The sequence below is a fragment of the Siphateles boraxobius genome, unplaced genomic scaffold (genome assembly GCF_051911475.1).
Source record: "Siphateles boraxobius isolate OS27281-9 unplaced genomic scaffold, OSU_SipBor_1 68, whole genome shotgun sequence".
NCBI lineage: Eukaryota > Metazoa > Chordata > Actinopteri > Cypriniformes > Leuciscidae > Siphateles > Siphateles boraxobius.
Window position 1 is genome coordinate 5,597,973 of NW_027509195.1, and position 23,239 is coordinate 5,621,211.

A 23,239-nucleotide genomic window follows, 5' to 3' on the forward strand; every position below is an offset into this window, starting at 1 on the left:
ATGTTACTTCAAGGTACACTACTCTTTATTGTTTGACTGAATGCACCTTCTGTGAGGTGAACTGGATAAGATGTTCATTGGAAATTATAATAAAGATCTATGATTACGCATGTGCTGCTATGCAAGCCTAGGTTTTATTATGAAGGTTTCAATTCTCATTGCTCTGACTAAGAAGTAAACCTAATTATAACCTAATCAGTTGAATAACCAAGCAAAAGGTAACAAATACATCCTGTGTAAAGTCATTGACATTCATTAATGTCTATTCAGCACAGGGAATGGGTTTTAACACTATTTAATTGGCTGCTAATGTGGCCTCTGCAGAGAGCATGAGAGGGGACTGGGATATGAAATTCAATATTAACAATTATTCACTACACAACTTTCCCTATAACGCAAATTAACAGATCCTTTATCACACCTCTTTTGAGGCTTTTCAACTTATGTAAGCAGCAAGTATAATCCATGACTTGATATTCTATACTTGATAAATAACTTTGTAATTCACTGAGAATTAAAAAGCCAAATACAAATATTTAAAGGCAAATTTTATCCAAATTATTCCATATAATGAAAGGAAATGGGGCCTGGGTCTGTCGAGCTCCCAACAAAAACATGCATTTGAAAACCGTGCAATAGCTTTGTGTGGTGAATGTCATTGATCTTTGAAAATATTGCCTTTTGCTGGGGATTCCAATCGTCATTTTTATTTGTGTATTTGTGCCAAGTTTGAAGAGCAACATGAACATTGTACATCTCATTTTGTGTTCCACAGAAGAAAGACAGTCATCTAGGTTTGGAAAGGTGTGAAGGTGAGTAAATGATGATAGAATGTTTTGAGGTGAAATATTCGCTTTACAAACTTGACTCAATTTTAAATGAGAAATGTCTTGAATGATTGCCCATCCAGTGTTTGTTTGTTCCAGTGTCTGTTTTACTTTATCATTTTATCGAGTGTCTATTGTGGATGTTTATGCGTGAGTGAAAAGCACCAGTGATACAGAGATGCGTATTTTAAAATATTTCGATCAACTGTTCGCTTTATTTATTGTGATAACGCTACTGCTGGAACTCTCCACCTGCAACGGTTCGGAGTATGGAGTACTGGGGAAAGTTATCCATAGCCGAGAGTTTCTGATCTCCCTACGAACATCGTCTGCCGGTATTATACCAGATATTCCGGCTGAGTTGTGCAGATGGCATGCACGGAGCAAACATCGGAAAAGAGGGAGAAGAGGCGGCCTGCATCGGAGACTTAAAAACCTCAGGCTCGACAACCGCCATAGGCTACCCCCACTCCCTTCATTGTTGTCAAACGTCCAGTCACTATGACACAAGACAGACGAGCTGGAAGCTTGGGTTAAGTGCAAACCCGGCATAAGAGACACTTGTCTTCTAATCTTGCGTTGGTTTGCGTTGGTTCGGTAGCCCAATTCGTCTGGATAGAGACCCGAAAGACAACTGGGAAAAGTCGGGGAGGAGGAGTGTGCCTCTACGTAAATAAAAGGTACTGTAACACTGTGGTAGTGAGAGAAAAAAATGCATTTCGGACATAGAATTGCTGACTGTGTCTCTTCGGCCGTTCTATTTACCACGAGAGTTCCAACAGGTGTTTTATACGCTTGTGTATATTCACCCACGAGCCAATGCTTCAATTCCAACGCAAGTGATCGCGGACGTCACTCATAGATTGGATTCTATTTGCCCAGAGGCCCCCAAGTTTATTATTTTTTATTGTGTTGACATGGTTGATCCATCTAAAAAAGTGATAATTTATCCTAATAATAAGCCTTGGGTAACAAGGAATTGAAAAGTGTTAAAAAAAGACATTCTATCTAGGGGACCTGGTAGAAAAAAAAGCTGTCTCAAGAGAAGTTAAAAATGAAATAAGGAAGGCAAAAATCCAGTATAAGAACAAAATTTAAAATCAATATAACTGTGGGGATTTAAAGGCAGCTTGGCAAGGTATTAAAACTATGGCAGCCATTAATCAGCCTGTAGGCAGAACTAGACAACAAATAAAATTGAAGTGCATAGACGACGGCGATTTGCCAGATACTTTTAATAATTTTTTCTGCAGGTTTGAAAGGTCTTTTTCTGATAGTATAGTTACATTGAGAGGGATGTTAACGCCTCAGAAAGGGATAAAAATACAACAGAAAAAAGTCATAAAACTACTTAAAAATAAAAAAAAAGGAAAGGCTGCTGGTCCTGATGCCATCTGTGGGCGTACACTGCACTATTGCTCCGAGCAGCTTAGTGAGGTTTTCACAGTTATCTTTCAAAAATGTGCTGACAGTGGGGATATACCTGACATATGGAAAACATCAACAGTATTACCTATCCCTAAAACAAAATCTCCAAAAGACCTCAATGAATTTAGACCAATTGCACTGACTTCCCTGGTGTTGAAATGCTTTGAAAAAATCGTAAAGGACATAATCATCCTCCTAACTGTAGACAAATTAGATCCACTACAATTTGCATATCAAGCGGGCAAGGGGGTAGAGGATGCAAAGCTTTTCATTCTTGACAGGGTGTATAAACATCTTGAGAAACCTGCATCACATGTAAGAATTGTATTTGCTGACTTTAGTTCAGCTTTTAACAAAATGCAGCCCCACATCCTAGTTGAACGATTAGCCTCACATTTTAAGTTACCCTAGCAGATCTTATTATTAGTTTTAAATGTTCTAACAAATAGAAGGCAGCAGATCGTCTCAGGTTACGTATGTAACCCTGGTTTCCTGAGAGGGAACGAGACGCTGCGTTGAGACGCGGTGGGAACGCTCTGCGTGATTGCGTCGTGAAGCACGTGTATAATCAGTCCAATGGAAGAGCGAGACGTCATAGGCGGGTGACGTCATAGACCAGGAAGCTATAAAGCACACCAGAAAACAGACCGCGACAGCTTCTGAAAAGGCCTGAAGCAAGTCGTCCAAGGATGTCAAGGCAGGATGTCAACGACCTCAGTCGAGAGACCGGATTCTAAGAGCTGGGCCCCCTCAGAGGCCAAGCCCACACTTTCCACAACTCCGGGCGAGGGTGAAATATCGTGCCCCCTGCTTGAGATAACAAGTCCCTGGTTCCCTGAGAGGGAACGAGACGCTGCGTTGAGACGCGGTGGGAACGCTCTGCGTGATTGCGTCGTGAAGCACGTGTATAATCAGTCCAATGGAAGAGCGAGACGTCATAGGCGGGTGACGTCATAGACCAGGAAGCTATAAAGCACACCAGAAAACAGACCGCGACAGCTTCTGAAAAGGCCTGAAGCAAGTCGTCCAAGGATGTCAAGGCAGGATGTCAACGACCTCAGTCGAGAGACCGGATTCTAAGAGCTGGGCCCCCTCAGAGGCCAAGCCCACAGTTTCCACAACTCCGGGCGAGGGTGAAATATCGTGCCCCCTGCTTGAGATAACAAGTCCCTTCTGACAGGAATCTCCATGGGAGAGCCGTGCATAAGGAACACTAGGTCCGAGAACCACACTCGGGTCGGCCAGTGCTGGGCTACTAATAATAGATGAGCCCCTTCTTGGCGAACCCTCTCCAGAACTCCCGGAAGCAATGATATCGGGGGGAATGCGTACAGGTGCAGCCTCGGCCACACCTGTACCATAGCGTCCAGTCCGAGAGGAGCTGGATATGTGAGGGAGAACCAAAGCTGACAATGGGTTGTATCGTAAGATGCGAAAAGATCTATCTGAGCTTGACCATAGTTCTCCCATAGGAGCTCCACCACCTCGGGGTGAAGTCTCCACTCCCCGGGCCTCAGCCCCTGCCTTGACAGGATATCTGCTCCCACATTCAAACACCCTGGAATATAAACTGCCCTGAGTGACAGTAATTTCCACTGGGCCCATAGGAGGATCTGATGAGCCAGTTTGCATAATAATCAGGACCTCAGACCCCCTTGATGGTTGATGTAAGAGACCACCGATGTGTTGTCTGTGCAGACAAGCACATGATGGCCTCTCAGGTCTGGCAGGAAGTATTTGAGAGCCTGAAATACCGCCATCATCTCTAGTCGGTTTATATGCCACGAAAGCTGATGGTCCTGCCAGACACCTGTCGCCGAGCGGCCACTCATGACCGCCCCCCAGCCTGTGAGGGAAGCATCCGTCGATAGCGTTACGCGTCGACAAGAAGCCCCCAATACTGGGCCTTGGGCGAGGAACCAAGGTTTCTTCCACATGACCAAGGCACGTAGGCATAACCGCGTGACCTTGATCGTGCGAAACGGATTTCCCCTCGGAGAAAACCCCTTGGTCCTGAGCCACCCCTGCAGGGGTCTCATGTGCAGAAGGCCAAAAGTAATTACGTTGGACGCAGCTGCCATGAGACCCACCAGTCTCTGGAACTGTTTCACAGTGAGTGACTGGCCTAGTTTTACCATCTTTACGGCTGTGAGAATCGCAGAAATACGTGCTGGAGACAATCGTGCTTGCATAGTTGTCGAATCCCACATCACCCCTAAAAAAGTGGTCCTCTGGGCTGGAAGGAGCACACTCTTCATGGTGTTTAGCCACAACCCCAACCTCTTTATGTGAGACAGAACGACATCTCGATGCCGAACTGCCAACTGCTCGGAACGAGCCAGGATCAACCAGTCGTCGATATAGTTTAATACGCGAATGCCCTGGAGTCTCAGAGGAGCCAGCGCTGCATCCACGCATTTCGTATAGGTGCGGGGTGATAAACCTAGGCCGAATGGAAGGACCCGATATTGGTATGCTTCGCCCCCGAAAGCAAACCTCAGGAACTTCCTGTGATGAGGATGAATGGATACATGAAGGTAAGCGTCCTTCAAGTCTATTGTGACAAACCAGTCCTCGGACTGAATCTGTGATACAATCTGTTTGAGTGTAAGCATCTTGAACTTGAGTTTCTGAACTCTGCTGTTTAACTGACGCAGATCTAGAATAGGACGCAACCCCCCATCCTTCTTGGGAACGATGAAGTAACGGATGTAAAACCCTGACTCTCTGCTGGGAGGAGAAACCCTTTCTATAGCCCCTTTTCGCAGAAGCGTCAGTACTTCTAGCTCCATGACCCGAGCCTGCCTTGGGTCCACCACTGTGGGAAGGATCCCTTGAAATCTGGGCGGACGAGAACCGAACTGAATTCTGTAACCCTTTTCTATTATATGCAGGACCCACTGAGAAATATTTGGCAGTAGTTTCCACGCTGCCAGAAATTCTACTAAGGGGACCAGTCTCTCGAGACTGGCCTCGGGATTCGGTTGTACGGACATTTCGGTGCCCTGAAGCGGCGAACCGGCAGGGAACAACCGAACTGACCGTTCTACGATCCTCCTCGGAGAATCGTATGGGGACGCTGACACCTCGGTGCCCTGAAGCGGCGAACCGGCAGGGAACAACCGATGTGGCAGCGCTGCGACTCTCCTCAGAGAATCGCCCCCCAGAGGGTGCCGAGGATGAACGATTTCTCGAAATCGTCCCTCCTCGGAGGGGACCACCCTCAGAAGCCTGACGCCTTGGGCGTCAGGACTTCTTCTTAGCCCAAGCCTTCTTAGAGATGACAGTCCTCAGATCTTGCCTACCCCTAGCTGGCCTGGACTGCGACCGCCACCCAGGTTCCCCAGATTTTGGAGGAGCCCGAGTGGCGACGCTCTGTTTTTGATGCACTCTGTGCTGTGAGGAGCTTGTACTCGGACGAGACTGCTCGGATTTAATAATCATTTTCCGCCCAGCAGTCTCGGGGACATCGAAACGTCGAGGAAGAAACCTCTGGAACGCAGCCGATTGTTTTTTCGTTTCTTGAAACCTATCGACGACACAATTGATAGCGTCTCCGAACAAACTTGAAGGTGACAGTGGTGCGTCCAGAAGAACAGACCTATCTTTATCTTTTATATCAGACAGATTTAACCAAAGATGCCGCTCCGTGGCCACCAGGGCTGCCATAGAACGGCCCACTGATTTGGCCGTCTCCTTGGTGGCCCGGAGAGACAGGTCTGTTGCGCGACGCAATTCTTGAATTGCGTCAGCGCTGACTTCCTCACGTTCATCGTTATCCTTCAGCAGATCAGCCTGGTATGCCTGCAGTATAGACATAGTGTGCAGACATGACGCAGCCTGACCTGCTGCCGAATAAGCTTTACCCACCAGCGAAGATGTAGATTTTAATGGCTTGGTGGGTAACGTTGGGGCTTTTAATGATGACGATGTCTCGGGAGAGAGATAGCTCGCGAACGTCTCTTCAGCCCGAGGCACCGTCAAATAACCATAATCAGATGCACCCAAAACATTACTGTAGTTGGAAGTTTGTGGGTTAAATACTCTGAATGACGCCGGTTTATTCCACGATCTCGAAAACCTCATTGTGGAGATCGGGAAAAAACGGGAGTTCCCGACGTGGAGGCTGTGTTTTAGATGGTAGAAATCTTTCATCTAATAAACTTTTCTTAGTAGCACTCTGAGAATCATCGCTGGCCATTCAATATTTAATCTAGCTACAGCACGAGATAAAACCTCCATAAGCTCCTCATCATTACCGGAGGCATGAGCTGGCGAAGACTCAAAATCCCCCATATCAACACTGGCGACATCCAGATCCTCAGAACTGGATAGCCTCAGCAATGGTGTCCCAACCTGGGAAGGAGAAGCCGCAGCGCGGGCTCCTTCCTGGGCAGAGGCACCGGATCCAGAAGGTAAGGGTTGAGAAAGGGCTGGGCCCGTCTCAAGCCCCGCTACTAGATCCATATGCGAACCCCAAGATGAAAGCCTTCGCTGTGCCTCGGCAGCAGCGGGACCCGCACCTCGGGGAGCGCGAACCGAACCGTCCTCCTCAAAGAACGCCCGGCGAGAGCGGAGCGTCCTCACGGACAGCTTCTCGCAATGCTCACAGTCAGCTCCCTCGAGAACTGACTGGGCATGCTCCACTCCCAGACAAGCAACACAAAGCTGATGTGTGTCCCCACCCGTGATGAAACGAGGGCAAGGGACAACACAACGCTTGAATTCTTGTTTCGCCATAATATATATATATATATATATATATATAGATAGATAATGTGCTTGTGACAGACAACAGTAAATAGACAAGGACAGTATACAGAGAGCGCTTGCTGAAGGCAACAGAAGCTGTCGTGGTCTGTTTTCTGGTGTGCTTTATAGCTTCCTGGTCTATGACGTCACCCGCCTATGATGTCTCGCTCTTCCATTGGACTGATTATACACGTGCTTCACGAAGCAATCACGCAGAGCGTTCCCACCGCGTCTCAACGCAGCTCGAGTTCCCTTGAAAGGGAACTATGTAAATGGTAATATGTCATATGTCATCGTATCAAACACAGGCTCTCCTCAGGGCTGTGTGCTTTCACCCTTGCTTTTTATATTATACACTGACAACTGCAGGTCATCTTGGGAGAACAGCCATTTGGTGAAGTTTTTAGACGACTCAGCCCTGTTGTCCCTATTACAGGGCAACCAATCTGATCACAATAGTGCCCTTACGGAATTTGTCAGATGGTGTGATGACAGCTTCCTCGACTTAAATGTGTCAAAAACTAAAGAAGTAATCATAGATTTTAGGAAGCATAGTGATGAACCACAACCAAGTGGAGTACATAATGAAAATATTCAAATAGTTCAAACAAATAAGTACTTAGCCACAGTGTTTGACTCACAACTGAAATTCAGTGAGAACATTGATAGTATTATTAAGCGAGCAAACCAAAGAATATACTTACTGAAGAAGCTTAACTCTTTTGGGGTCTGTAAAATAATTTTATATACATTCTATCAGGCCTTCATTGAGAGCCTACTATTTTATTTCCTCTGTTGGTTTAATGGACTAGCTGTGAAAAAGATAAAAAAGTTTGAACGACATTGTTAAGGTATGCTCAAAAATCACTGGTACCCAATTAAATGCTCTCTGTTCTCTCTGGAAAACAGGAGCTGTCCAAAAGGCATACAGAATATTGTGCCAACCAGATCATGTACTCAGTAAAGAATTTGTTAGTTATTCTGTTAATTATGCAGTCAGGTCGGCATTCCGTCTGCTATAAGACTGCTAAACGAAAATACATAACTGCATGGAACTGGTTCTTGCTGTCCACTGCTCTGTTCAGTCATTGGCAGGTGTGTGTGTGTGTGTGTGTGTGTGTGTGTGTGTGTGTGTGTGTGTGTGTGTGTGTGTGTGTGTGTGTGTGTGTGTGTGTGTGTGTGTGTGTGTGTGTGTGTGTGTGTGTGTGTGTGTGTGTGTGTGTGTGTGTGTGTGTGTGTGTGTGTGTGTGTGTGTGAGATACTAGTTGGTCCATGGGTAGATGTGTGGATGTGATTATTTATTTATTCTTTTTCTCTTTTATACATTGTTTGTTAATGCATTTTAACTGGTATGGATGGATTGGCTGTAAAACTGAATTGCCCCTTGGGAACTAATAAAGGAATCTGAATCTGAATAAATTTCATGTTTACCGGTAAAAAAAAAAAATCTGGTGATAAGATTTTTTTTTATAAGCTGTTTAATTCATAAAATTAGTAATAAAACAAATTAATTAAAACAAAATACAAAAAGTGATACTATGATGTGAACCCCTAAAGGTTTTATATTTGAAGTGCCTGAAAGAACCCTTTAAGCCAGACAGTTCACACTGCACAGACAAACGACAACAAACACGTTTGATGAGTTTTGTTCAAATAGATATGTTGGGCAGTGTGGACATGTTGGCGTTTGTCTGTGTGGTGTAAATTGGCCTTAAGAGTGGACAATGTTCTGAGGAGTTTGATGACTACCGGTACTTGTCTTTTTTTTCTCACCAGTCAAAGTGTTACACTTACAGTGTATAATTATATACTAGCATTATCATATATTACTCTATTATTTATTTTCTTTTTTTCTTCCAAAATCATATTGTGAGCATATAAATTACAAGGCAATCTGTAAGATATTGACATAAACAAAGGTTTACTTGAGTATTTCATAATTAAAGTGTGTTACTTTCTCCATAGTTTACATTTTACTGACAGCTTTATTAGATGGAAGATGAAATGGAGAAGATATCACATAGAATAACAGGTATTGGAAAGCTGACATCAGTTTGGTAGCCAACCTTTAAAGGGTTAGTTCTCCCAAAAATGAAAATTATGTTATCATTTACTCACCCTCATGTCAATCTAAACCCGTAAGACTTTAGTTAATCTTCCAAAACACAAGTTCAAATACTTTTTTATCAAACCTGAGAGGTTTCTATCCTTCAATGTACAGGCAACCAAAACTTAAAGTAATCCATATGAAGCAGATCCATCGAGCAGTTTGATCCAAAGCTTGTAAAGATACAATCGCTTTACATGATGAACATATTTAATTTAGGCTTTTATTCACATAAATACATGCATATAGTGGATCACATATGGTAAACATAAAAGTTTTTTTCATTTTTAGGTGAACTATCCCTTTAAGTCCAAGTCTACCTTTAAGGACATTGCACACACAAACACATTAATGTTGCATCTTTGCACTGGTGAAGCTCCAAGCAACCTCATAGATGGAATATGTTGAGCAACAGTGTCACCTGCAGGGGAGTTTCTGATCAAGACACTATAGATTAGGACATTTATTGGTGTGCACTCAATATTCTCATTTTGTTATGGGTAATTTCCTCAAATAGAGTACAAAATAAGGCAACATGATAAAGAATTAAGTCTTTTTTCTTCACAAATGTTAAATAAATTGTTCAATTAATCTTCAGAATATGTTGAATGTCACCAGTATTATTTAACTACCATTGAGATACTATTATAGTTTTTATTCATGTTTTGCAATAGTTTGCAGTTTTATATTTTCTGTTTTCATGTTAATTTTAGGTAAAATTTTAGTAATTTTGTTGTTTTTCTTTATTTTAACTTTTTTTTATTTCTACATATTTTTATTGATTTTTATTTTGGTTTTAATTTTAGTTATTTTAGTGCATTGAGTTAAACTAAATGAAAATTAGAAATGTTGCTATTAGCGGAAATAAAAGTTAACGTTTTTTTTTTTAAAAATATTTGATTGTATTTTATTTCAGTTAATATATTTTAAGTAAGTAACAAAAATGATTTTTTTAGCTAGACAAAATACAGGTCCTTCTCAAAAAAATTAGCATATTGTGATAAAGTTCATTATTTTCCATAATGTAATGATAAAAATTAAACTTTCATATATTTTAGATTCATTGCACACCAACTGAAATATTTCAGGTCTTTTATTGTTTTAATACTGATGATTTTGGCATACAGCTCATGAAAACCCAAAATTCCTATGTCAAAAATTAGCATATCATGAAAAGGGTCTCTAAACGAGCTATTAACCTAATCATCTGAATCAACTAATTAATTCCTGAGGCTTTTAAAAACTCCCAGCCTGTTTCATTACTCAAAACCGCAATCATGGGTAAGACTGCCGACCTGACTGCTGTCCAGAAGGCCATCATTGACACCCTCAAGCAAGAGCGTAAGACACAGAAAGAAATTTCTGAACAAATAGGCTGTTCCCAGAGTGCTGTATCAAGGCACCTCAGTGGGAAGTCTCTGGGAAGGAAAAAGTGTGGCAAAAAAACGATGCACAACGAGAAGAGGTGACCAGACCCTGAGGAAGATTGTGGAGAAGGACCGATTCCAGACCTTGGGGGACCTGCGGAAGCAGTGGACTGAGTCTGGAGTAGGAAACATCCAGAGCCACCGTGCACAGGCGTGTGCAGGAAATGGGCTACAGGTGCCGCATTCCCCAGGTCAAGCCACTTTTGAACCAGAAACAGCGGTACTTTACTGGTCCAACGTACTTTTTTCGGATGAAAGCAAATTTTGCATGTCATTCGGAAATCAAGGTGCCAGAGTCTGGAGGAAGACTGGGGAGAAGGAAATGCCAAACTGCCTGAAGTCCAGTGTCAAGTACCCACAGTCAGTGATGGTCTGGGGTGCCATGTCAGCTGCTGGTGTTGGTCCACTGTGTTTAATCAAGGGCAGGGTCAATGCAGCTAGCTATCAGGAGATTTTAGAGCACTTCATGCTTCCATCTGCTGAAAAGCTTTATGGAGATGAAGATTTCATTTTTCAGCACGACCTGGCACCTGCTCACAGTGCCAAAACCACTGGTAAATGGTTTACTGACCATGGTATTACTGGGCTCAATTGGCTTGCCAACTCTCCTGACCTGAACCCCATAGAGAAGCTGTGGGATAATGTGAAGAGAAAGTTGAGAGACGCAAGACCCAACACTCTGGATGAGCTTAAGGCCGCTATCGAAGCATCCTGGGCCTCCATAAAACCTCAGCAGTGCCACAGGCTGATTGCCTCCATGCCACGCCGCATTGAAGCAGTCATTTCTGCAAAAGGATTCCCGACCAAGTATTGAGTGCATAACTGAACATAATTATTTGAAGGTTGACTTTATTTGTATTAAAAACACTTCTTTTATTGATCGGATGAAATATGCTAATTTTTTGAGATAGGAATTTGGGGTTTTCATGAGCTGTAAGCCAAAATCATCAGTATTAAAACAATAAAAGACCTGAAATATTTCAGTTGGTGTGCAATGAATCTAAAATATATGAAAGTTTAATTTTTATCATTACATTATGGAAAATAATTAACTTTATCACAATATGCTAATTTTTTTAGAAGGACCTGTATATAACATTTAAATATAAATAACATTAAATAAATAAGTTATAAGTTTATTATAAATAATTTTTAGCTGTACAAAACATGTTATGCTGCATGATATTGCAAACTTGTATTTCTTATCATATTATTTTTAATGTATTGTCATAATCATAAACACTGGTTTGTAGCCCAAATAGTTTTACCATTTACTGCACATTGTTATTCTTCTAGTTATTTACTTATAGTTGCTAATGAATCGGAAGTCGTGTGTATTAACAGGAAATATTACTGTGTTGCAAAATACGGTGGATTATCTCAATGTTATATTGAATTACTTTCTGCATCCAGTGACACTAAACTATCGGTAAATTAAAGGGGGAAAAACTGACATAAATTGTATATGTATTTGTTCTTTTTTGGTCATACATCATAAGAAAGCCATTCAAAATAATTTGGATGTCCCCCCCCCCCAACAACAGGTAACAATGTACCTGTCTATAGTAAGTAAGTATAGTAAGGTAAGAGAAAGCAGAGTCCATAGTTCCTCTGGAAACATGTGCCAAAGATATGCAAATGCATTAAAATTAGATTGGACACAACATAAATAAACATTGGTTGTTGTATGCATTCGATTTGAATTTCAGGTGAACTCCCCTTAGTGTTTGCATATGGAAATCACAGCAAGGCTTTTACTTTGTCCCAGAACCTCACAGTTTTTAACAGACAACAACAGATGCCATGTTACAAGTGAAGGTAAGAGTTTATATTTGTTATGTTTTACTTGATTTATGTCTGAAATTTTTACTGTCCGGGTTACTTTTTAGATATGGCTATACAATTGTATGCTGGATTCTCAAATTTAATAGAGAGGTAGAAAGTTTGGACTGTTTGGTTAGACCTGAACAGATCTTTAATCTGTTTGTAGGCTTGTGTTTTCCACACAGCTGCTTTTTGCAGTTTGGGACGTGTTTGATTTTTCCTGTTAAATCCAAAGTATTTGATAATAGGAAAGAAGCTGTTTAAAGAAAGTCACAAGACGTGCAGCTGTAACGGCCAGCAGTGCTGAACTGAGCCTCTGTGTGTCAGTGTTGCCCGAGGCCCTGGGCTGTTGCAGCTGAAATTACTTTGAACTTTCTGAAGTTACATACTTTTCACTTTCAACTATCTAATGGGACATCACACTCCTCCTGAATTATGTCTGGGACCAAAGCAGTTGAGCTTATTTGGCGGTGTTTATTTACTTAAACTTAGTTTGACCTGAGACTGATCTGGAAAAAGGTTTCAACGTCTTTCATGCTCAAGACCGGTACTAATTGTATATCTCTTTAATCTGAACTGAAATATAAATGTAGACGCTAAACATACTCTGTAATCTGATACAACTGGAAAAATAGACCATTACAGAAGATTATGCTAGGCAAGATATGAGATCCGTGGTTCCTCTTTGCTTAACATATCACAGTGTGATGTTAAGTAAAGTTTACACACACTTAACTAAGTTATTTGGAACCTGGTGAGGACTGGGATACTATGCATTATTAGGGGAAGTACGCTGCACAGTGTCGGAGCTTTGGGCTGTATTTTCTTTCTCTTTTTTTACACTCCTAAAAGGATACATTGTGACTTTTCCCCCCCTATTCTTCCTCTTTCGCCTCTGTACCAACAAAACCACCCAGACGGCATTATTATTTTTTCAAAAGCTGAACTTGTTCTATTTCTACACTGTCACTGTGGGCCGTGGTGCCTTAGTTCCTCAGAAACTATTCAGAGTGTCTGAATCTTTTCAGAGTTGATGATAAAAGTAAAGCTTGTGCTCAATGCGTCATTTTCAGACCATCTCTTAAGTACACATACGGAAACTGCTGTAAAACTTTCAGTCAAGGTAAGTTTGGATTTTCCTCTTCTTCTTTTTTATCCCAGGGAAAAAAAAGGCGTTTTAGAGAACAGAACAACTATAGTCTTGTTGAATTAACAGTAATGATTTAATGTCTTTTCTTTAATGTTTAACAGAAAAAAAGACACTAACACTAAATGTCATTGCAGTAGATCACAAAAGCAATGCCACCATAGAGCTTAACCTTTTGCCCAGTTTTAGTTTGGGCGATGTGGTAGATTGTAAAGACGACAGCAGGATTAAAACTTGCCTTGGAGAGATTTTTATAAAAATGTGTTTTTGTCCTGGTAAGTGAATGGAAGAATGCGTTCTGCATGAGTCATGGTGGTGCTAACAAACAGAACAAACAGAGGATGAGATCATGTGTGCTGATGCATGCTGTAGACTAGAGGAAAGATCCTTGCAAACAATTGGTAGGCCTACCAGATCCAATTTTCTCATTTACAGCGGGTACAGAAAAAAATATTAGTTAAAAACACTGCTGTAACTTGACATGAAATGAAAGAGAGGCAGAACAGGACATAAAGCTATAGGAAGCTCGCAGTGCTTGGAAAGGTCAATTTATTTGCTTGAACTGAGGGCACAACAGTAGTGGTCAGATGAGAGACACTGAGTGGGCTTTGATCCAGCAATCTTCTTTATAGCACTGAGATGCCTTCTTCTCTCCAAACCCCCTAACACAAAACACACATACACACACACAGACAGACACACGCAGACAGACACACACAGACAGACCCACACACACACACACACACACACACACACACACACACACACACACACACACACACATCACTCCCCTTCAGGTTTTTTTGAAGAATGAGTGACTTAATGTCTCTTGTCTTTCTGCAGAGTGACCAGTGATGCATGAGAGGCCAATCAGAGGCAAAGAGCAGACGGTCAATCCAAAGAGCCGAGCACTGTCATGGAAGACACTGAGGTATCAGAGAAAGGTAAAACTCCACTAATAATTATTCATGAATTATTTATGATAAACACATTTTCCATCCGATTTGTATATTACTAATGCAAAAAGGTAATGAAAATGATAAATGGTCTTTTTATGTTATTTTTTTTTTTTAGAAATAAAGTACTATAATTTTACACTTTAAGTTATATACATTACTGTTTAAAAGTTTAGGGTCAGTAAGATTTTTGTAAAAAAAAAAAATATATATATAGGCCTGATAATGAATGAATAAAATTATTGGTTTTATTCAGCAAGGATGCATTAAAAGTGACAGTAAAGATCTCTATTTCAAATAAATGGCATTCTTTTAAACTTTCTTTTCGACAAAAAAGGTGCCACGGTTTCCGCAAAAATATAAAATATTTCAACACTGGTAATAATAAGAGATGTTTCTTGAGCAGCAAATCAACATGTTAGAATGATTTCTGAAGGATCATGTGACACTGAAGACTGGAGTAATGATGCTGAAAATTCAGCTTTGACATCACAGGAATACATTACATTTTAAAGTATATTAAAATAGGAAATGGTTATTTCAAATTATAATAATATTTCACAATATTACTGTTTTTATGTGTTTTTGATCAATTAAATGCAGCATTGGTGAGCATGAGACATTTCTTTTTTCAAAAACATTAAAAAAAAGCTTACCAACCCCAAACTTTTGAATAGTAGTATATCATTTTAGTTTATATTTACAGTAAGCAGTAAGTGAAATATGACAAAATACATTTCTTGACAGTTTTTATGAGATTCATGCATTTACTTAATGAAGTGCATATCATATGCTTATTTTCAAAGCTGATCTTTTTTTGTTGTTGTTGTTGAGCTGAGTTTTTCTTTTGCTGCTTGTTCTGTATCAATTGTATCAATTCACATATAGATTGTATTATGTCAGTTTCCCACTTTTACAATGTCAAGCCTCACCATAACAGTATGTATGTTGTATTAGAAAATACATTTTCCTTGCAACTGCTCCCACTTGGCATTTATGAATTAGATTTTCCGCATGAAGAAACCACTGCATATGGCCTTCAGTGAGATGCTGGACTGATTTGCACAACAGTTGCATAGGACCCCATAAAACATACCAATTTAGAGCTGCACCTGAAAGCACAGACCATTAATTACAAAGAAGAGGGGTGAATACTTCATTATGCTTTGAACACTATAGCAGCAGCCTGAGGTTGGATTTGTACTGATGGACAAAAGGGCTGGAAGAGAAGCTTTTAGCAAATTTTTCAGCCTATGCTGAGAAGAAAGTGTGCAGAATAGAGCCTATTGGACATGTATGGGGTAACTCTTAAGTGTTCTGTTTTCAATAGGAGCATATCAGTGGCTACTGAGGTGCAGTTTGTAAAGGCATGTAGTACTTACTGTGAAGAGTGCTCTCAGGATAAAGATGCAGAACAGACCTCCATTTCAGAGCATGTTTAACAGAGATCAGACCTTCATGATGGACATGCCACTCTTCTGTACATCAATAAAGCCTTGTGGTTTACACACACCCTACCTTAGTGAATGGATGGATGGATGGATGGATGGATGGATGGATGGTTGGATGGTTGGATGGTTAGATAGATAGATAGATAGATAGATAGATAGATAGATAGATAGATAGATAGATAGATAGATAGATAGATAGATAGATAGATAGATAGATAGATAGATAGATAGATAGATAGATAGATGTATAGATGTATAGATGGATAGGAAGGATAGATGGATAGATGGATAGATGGATAGATAGATAGATAGATAGATAGATAGATAGATAGATAGATAGATAGATAGATAGATAGATAGATAGATAGATAGATAGATAGATGGATAGATGGATAGATGGATAGATGGATAGATGGCCTGAATAGAACGGCCCCCCCAAATATTAATTAAATCAGAAACCTCGCTTCCCTTCCATTGACTGGTCTCAGCATCGTCCGCCATAGTTGTTGTTTATCTTCTCATTCCCACCTACTTCAACGCAGAATTATGATGTTTGTTGCATATCAATGACGTGCGGGTCGGATACATGTGACCTGGCCGTTCAGATTGAAGTCGCATTTCAAAAGATCGGATACGTATTGGATTTGGACCACATACCCAAGTGGCCTGGGTCGCATTTGAAAAGATCGGATCTGTGTCCTTCAGACTGTCATGAAAAGATCAGATACAGGTCGAATAGGGGCAAAAAAATCGGAATTGGGTCATTTCAGCCTGCAGTGTGAACGTAGCCTAAGTCCTGGCATTTCGATGAACTGGTCACACAGATTGCTTTTCAGATTGCACACATATACAGTGACATTATGGAGTGACCTTAACACCTCTTTCCTCCCATATACACGTGGAAGTAGAAACACAATACCAGTTTAACAACTTTTATGCTTTTGTGTTTTATATTAATCAGATCATCTCATACAATCTCTCTGCTCACTGTCTGTTGTCATTTTCTTTGTCCACCAGATGTCAGCGTTGCAAAGAATACATTGCCACCTCTTCATAGAACACAAATTGTAGCTGTTTGTCTGAGAAATGCCATATTTCTGGCAAGTTCTCGTTTTGTGTAGTTTTTCTCCTTCCCCACTAAGAATAATTGATGATGATATGTAGCAGTGCTACCTTTCCCATTATTTTTAAGAATATTAACATGCCTTAAATCCAGTTGGCACAATAATTCACACACACACACACACACACACACACACACACACACACACACACACACACACACACACACACACACACACACACACACACACACCTGTAATCATTTAATCTCATTTGACACTCATGTCTTTCCAAACCTATATGACTTACTTTCTTCCATGGAACACAAAAGGAGACATCAAACAAGTCTGTTGTGAATATTCATTTCAGTAAAATAAAGATTCTATATTTACAAATTATCTTGAAGATGACAAAAAGTTTTAAATGGATAGTTCACCCAAAAATGAAATTTACTCATTTTGTTCCAAACCTGCATGACTTCCTTTCTTCTGTGGAGCATAAAAGAAGATATTTTGAGAAAAAGTTTTTTGTCCATACAATGGAAATCAATGATAGCCACAACTGTTTGGTTCCCAGCATTCTTCAAAATGTTTTCGTTTGAGTTCCACAGAAGAATGAATGTCATGCAGGTTTGGAATGACATAAGAGAGAGTAAGAGATGAGAGAATTGTCATTTTTGGGGAACCTTCTGTAACACTTTATTTTACTGTGTGCTTGTCACACATTGTGTCCTTGTGTATTTAGTATAGTGGTAATAGTAAATTAAGCATATATAGCAACTAACCCCTAACCAAACCATGTCTCCATATTACATGTTGTTAATCAATATTACACAATACTTAATTCTATAATTACACTGTAACAGGACACATTAAAATAAAGTGTAACTGTCTCAATACACAGTATTCCTCAAACGAAAGAAGAAAGTAGTTGAAAAATACCCTGATGACTTTCAGCCTCTTTTAAGATTCTGAAGTGCACATTCAATGCCTTTCTCATATTCGTGAGGTAATGTTTTTGCAGTATAGTAGCGAAAAATGAAGACAATGCTCATAATATTCAAATAGTCTTGTTTAGTCCATGTTATTTTGCCACGAGATGACAATTTTATTTCAAAACTTTTTCCGAGAAAAAAATAGTTTCACCACCATTACCAACTGAAGTAACCTTTGAACAAACTTTCAAGTGTGTGAACATCAGTGTGGAATTGTGTGGTGTGTTGACGGCTAACTCATTAAGGCCTAAATGAAAGTGATGAGATATGATTTTAGACCGCATCTGGAACAAATGGCCCAGACGTTGCCTGTTCAGTCTGGCCAATTTTGGAGGCCTGTTCCAACCCACATCCCCCGCCTCCACCCGCCGACAAGGCCAGCACACACACAGGTTTAGATCTGATATTTATTTCATCGAGCTTGTGTACGCAGTTGGTCTGATATGAATGTGATTCCACGCTTTGATGCAGAGACAGATTGTAAAGTGTGATTTTATTAAATCCTTCATTAGGATTCATCAGTGAGATTGGATCAGAAAAAGGTCACTGTGCAAATTCGGCCCACTCACCCCCCAACAGCACCCCTCGCTCTTGCTCTCCCTCTCGTTTGCATTCGCTCTCTCATTTCTCTCTCATTTGCTCTAGTTGGGGGGTTGGCCGCCGCTACTGAAACGAATTTGCTGTGAAAATGGGGAAAAATGAGCAATATGGGCTGGCGGAGGAATACAAGGTGAAAGTGACATTATCTCCCCCTTCACATCTCCTCCCTCTCTCCTCTTTCCCCTCCTCCTCCTCTCCTTCCCCATTTTCGTTCTCCGGTGCCTTTGCGGGACGATGGTGCCACAAATCATTTGTATGCTCTCATTTGGGTCTGCAAGCCGCGATGGTGCTTACTGCTCACGGAGCAGATGACTTTCATGAAGGGGGGGGAGTAAAGGGGGAACGTCTATTTTCTGGCACATGAAAACATCAGTTGGAGTTGGAGCTGAAATTGAGAGGGAAATTGCTCACGCCATATGTCATCTTTCGCTGAGGGCTTTTTTTTCCCATTGGGTGCATGTTATGTATGCATCTGAGCGAGCAGTTTGTTTGGTGCTAATTGTTGTCATCGGAGTGTAATGTGTGCCCTAATGGGAATGCCAGTTTATCTGTATCTGTAGACCTGCTGGAGTTTAGTGTACTAAGGCACTAAGGGTACTAAGGCATAGGATTAAGTGATCTCTCCTCATATTCACTGCTGGAAATAGTGGCTTTGGTATGCATCGAATATCATTTGTCGTGAAAAAATCAGAACTGTAAATATATCTTTTGCCTGGTTGTTCCTCTTCTGCCACTCAATCTAACAAGGATCACAAGCATGTACCGTATGGTAGACTGCCTCTGCTTTCTGTCGATTGATTCATGGCTAGTAAAGTAATTTGACGCAAACAACTGAAATAGTCAGCAGTGTTTTATTTTAAGTGTGCGCTGCAGTTAATTATTTAGTTAGTTTAACTTTATTTTTCCACCAATGTGGAAATTCTCCTTTGGTTTCTCATAAAAACTAAATGTATACATACACAATACACAAGTTGTACACATACACAATATGTGTCATGATACTGATTCTTTCCTTCTGTTTTCTCTCCTTTGTCTCCCTCTGCTGGTAATACTACATCTCTTCTCTCTCTCCTTTCTCACGCACACACCCATCATCTCTTCCCCTCATTACCATCAGCTGTCTCATTATCATCTCACCTACACACCTGTTCTCTATCTTCCCCTTATCTCCACGCTACTTCTAGCTCTCTCTTTCTTGTCGCATTTGTCGGATTATTGTTTGACCTTCATGCACGTTATCGCTGTATATGCAACATCTCAGAAGCTGTATCTCTTGTCCTGTCCTGTCCCGTCATGTCATGATCGTAAGAACGTCAGTTATCTACTGCTGTGTTTTACCACTTCTGTGCTGTACCCAGCCATCTCCGTGGAGTGTAGCAGAGGGTTCGTCTTCAAGCCCGCTGTCCCGACTACTGTACTCACGAACCTTCAGGTTTTCCGGCTGAGGTCATCTATCCTTGTTTGAACAAGCAGCTGAGCGCTGCACAGTTTCCTTTGTGAAAGAGACTTTTTCTGTTTATTCAGCCTGTGAGGCGTTTTCTTATTTTTCATTAAAAGATTTACCTGCAATCATTTCTGGACTCCTCTGTTCCGTGACAGAATAATCCGACAATTAAGATGGATCCGGCTGGTGATCAGCCCATCCAGGCCGCCGTGGAGATGCAAGGAGCTTTGTTGTGGAGGCACGACGAGGAACTCTCCGTGGCTCGCCGTGCTGTGGACTCTTTGTCTGCTCAAGTGGCCGACCTTTCTCAGCAGCTTCACAGGGTCCGTTTGGATCCAGAGCGGCATCCTGCCGCTCTGGATTCACCTGAACCGCGGGTAAACAATTCTCCTTGTTTCTCTGGCGAATCTACGGAGTGCCTTCCCTTTCTGACCCAGTGTGAGGTCGTTTTTTCACTCCAGCCGTCGACCTACGCTAGAGCGCGTTCCCGTATTGCCTATGTGATCTCCCTTATTAAGGGCAGGGCCCGCGAGTGGGGAACGGCAGTTTGGAATGCTGAAGGTGAATGTCTTATTCGTTACTCTCTGTTTAAGGAAGAGATGCTGCACATTTTTGATCGCTCTGTCCATGGTCCTGAGGCCTCACGCGCATTATCCTCATTACGTCAGGGAAGACGCACTGTCTCCGACTTTTCTGTGGAGTTTCGGACCCTCGAAACCTCTTGCGGATTGAACGAGCCAGCCCTGGTTGCTCGCTTCACTGAGGGCCTCAATGCCGAGATAAGGGACGAAGTACTGGCCCGGGAGGTTCCCACTCATCTCGATCTCCTGATCGATTCAGCCTTACGCGTGGAGAAGTGCTTTGAATTGCGCCAACGCGCTCGTCGCACCATGACCATACCCACTTCTTCATCCTTTGCCAACACTCCGCTGACTTCTACAGACCCAGAACCCATGCAGCTGGGTGGGATACGGATTTCAGCCACCGAACGCCAGCGCCGGATAGTCAACCGCCTTTGCCTCTACTGGGGGTCTGACAAGCACTTTGTTACTGTGTGCCCGGTAAAAGCCAGAGCTCACCAGTCATGAGAGGGAGACTGGTGAGCGCATCCTCTCTAGACCCTCTACCACGCTCTCGCACTACGCTTCCTGTTTTTCTCCGCTGGATTGATTCCCCTGCCACCTGTCCAGCCCTGATTGACTCTGGAGCTGAGGGAAATGTTATGGACGAGAACTGGGCTTGCAGGCAGGGTATTCCTCTTGTTCATCTTCAGGAGCCTACGTCCGTCTTCGCCCTGGATGGCAACGTTCTCGCCCAGGTTAGCTGTTCTAAAGCACCGGTGAGTCTCACCGTATCTGGCAACCACACCGAGACTATTTCTTATTTGATTATTAATTCCCCTGGTACCCCTTTAGTTTTAGGCCATCCTTGGCTTACCGAACATAATCCCCATATTAATTGGGCTAAGAATTCTATACTCTCCTGGGGTCTCTCCTGTCATGTTAATTGTCTTGTGTCTGCTGTTTCTCCCGTGTACTTTGTTTCTGTTTTTCAGGAAGAACCAGGGGATTTGTCCGGGGTTCCCGAGGAGTACTTCGATCTGCGAGCGGTTTTCAGTCGTTCCCAGGCCGCATCTCTCCCTCCCAACCGTCCTTACGATTGTAGTATAGAGCTTCTCCCGGGTACCACGCCCAAGCCCCCGCCCCCCACGGGAGGCTCTACTCTCTTTCGGCACCTGAGCGTAAGGCTCTTGAGAAGTATCTCTCCGAATCATTAGACGCGGGTACTATCGTTCCGTCCACTTCGCCGGCGGGGGCAGGGTTTTTTTTTGTGAAGAAGGATGGTTCGCTGCGCCCCTGCATAGATTACAGAGGGCTGAACGACATAACTATTAAGAACCGGTATCCTTTACCTCTCATGTCTTCAGCCTTTGAGATCTTGCAGGGGGCGCATTACTTCACCAAACTAGATCTTCTCAATGCCTATCATCTGGTCCTCATCAAGGAGGGTGACGAGTGGAAGACGGCGTTTAATACACCCCTCGGGCACTTCGAATATTGCGTTCTTCCGTTCGGATTTGTCAACGCTCCCACCATGTTCCAGGCACTTATTAATTATGTCCTCAGGGAAATGTTAAACCTTTTCGTGTTCGTTTACCTTGACGATATCCTGATTTTCTCTCCTAGTCTCCAAGTTCATGTGCAGCACGTTAGACAGGTGCTTCAGCGCCTCTTAGAGAACCGTCTTTTTGTCAAAGCCGAGAAATGCACCTTTCACGCCCCATCTGTTACATTTCTCGGCTCCGTTATCTCCGCCCAGGGGATTAGTATGGACCCTGTTAAAGTTCGTGCGGTTACCGACTGGCCCCTACGTGAGTCTCGTGTTGCCCTTCAGCGTTTTTTGGGGTTCGCGAATTTCTATCAAAGCTTTATTCAGGGTTTTAGTCAGATTGCGGTCCCCCTTTCCGCGCTCACTTCGGTCAAGACTCAGTTCTCCTGGACCGATGCCGCCCAGGTGGCTTTTGAGCGTCTCAAATATCTCTTTTCTTCTGCGCCTATTCTGATTACCCGGGATTTAGAGAGACAGTTTATCGTCGAGGTCGACGCTTTGGAGGTGGGTGTGGGGGCCATCCTCTCTCAACGCTCCGCTATTAATGAGCGGATTCACCCCCGCGTTTTTTTCTCTCATCGTCTTACCCCTGCCGAGCGGAATTATGATGTGGGAAATCGAGAGCTTCTGGCCATTCACCTTGCATTAGGGGAGTGGCGTCACTGGCTGGAGGGTTCTACGGTTCCGTTCATGGTTTGGACTGACCATAAGAATCTCGAGTACATCCGTTCAGCCAAGAAACTTAACGCCCGTCAGGCTTGCTGGTCTCTGTACTTTACGCGCTTTGATTTTACTATCTCTTTTCGCCCGGGTTCCAAGAATCAAAAGCCTGACGCTCTCTCTCGCCAGTTTCCTTCTCCAGAGATCGTGCCTACAGAGGAGGGGATTCTTCCCAAGGGGGTGATAGTAGGCGCGGTCAACTGGGAAATCGAACGTCTGGTTAAGCGCGCACTGTCCCGTACTCAGACTCCACGACTCTGTCCTAAAGGTCTTTTATTTGTTCCTCCTTCTGCCCGTCGCGCCGTACTTCAGTGGGGTCACTCTTCTAAATTATTCGCTCACCCGGGGGTCAGAGGTACTATCGCCGTCGTCCGACAGAGATTTCGGTGGC

General features: G+C 42.4%; 1 protein-coding gene across 4 annotated transcripts in view; it reads left to right on the forward strand.

Annotated features, from left to right (window-relative positions):
- The first annotated feature begins 13,196 nt into the window (after window positions 1-13,196).
- The window catches only part of myt1b (myelin transcription factor 1b), a 126,837-nt gene continuing 116,794 nt past the window's right edge, over window positions 13,197-23,239 (forward strand). For all 4 annotated transcript variants that reach the window (XM_077214254.1, XM_077214255.1, XM_077214256.1 and 1 more), the window contains exons 1-2: window positions 13,197-13,488; window positions 14,356-14,456. In XM_077214254.1, the coding sequence (XP_077070369.1) occupies window positions 14,429-14,456 (28 nt within the window). In that variant the 5' untranslated portion in view covers window positions 13,197-13,488; window positions 14,356-14,428. The remainder of the gene's footprint in view (window positions 13,489-14,355; window positions 14,457-23,239) is intronic.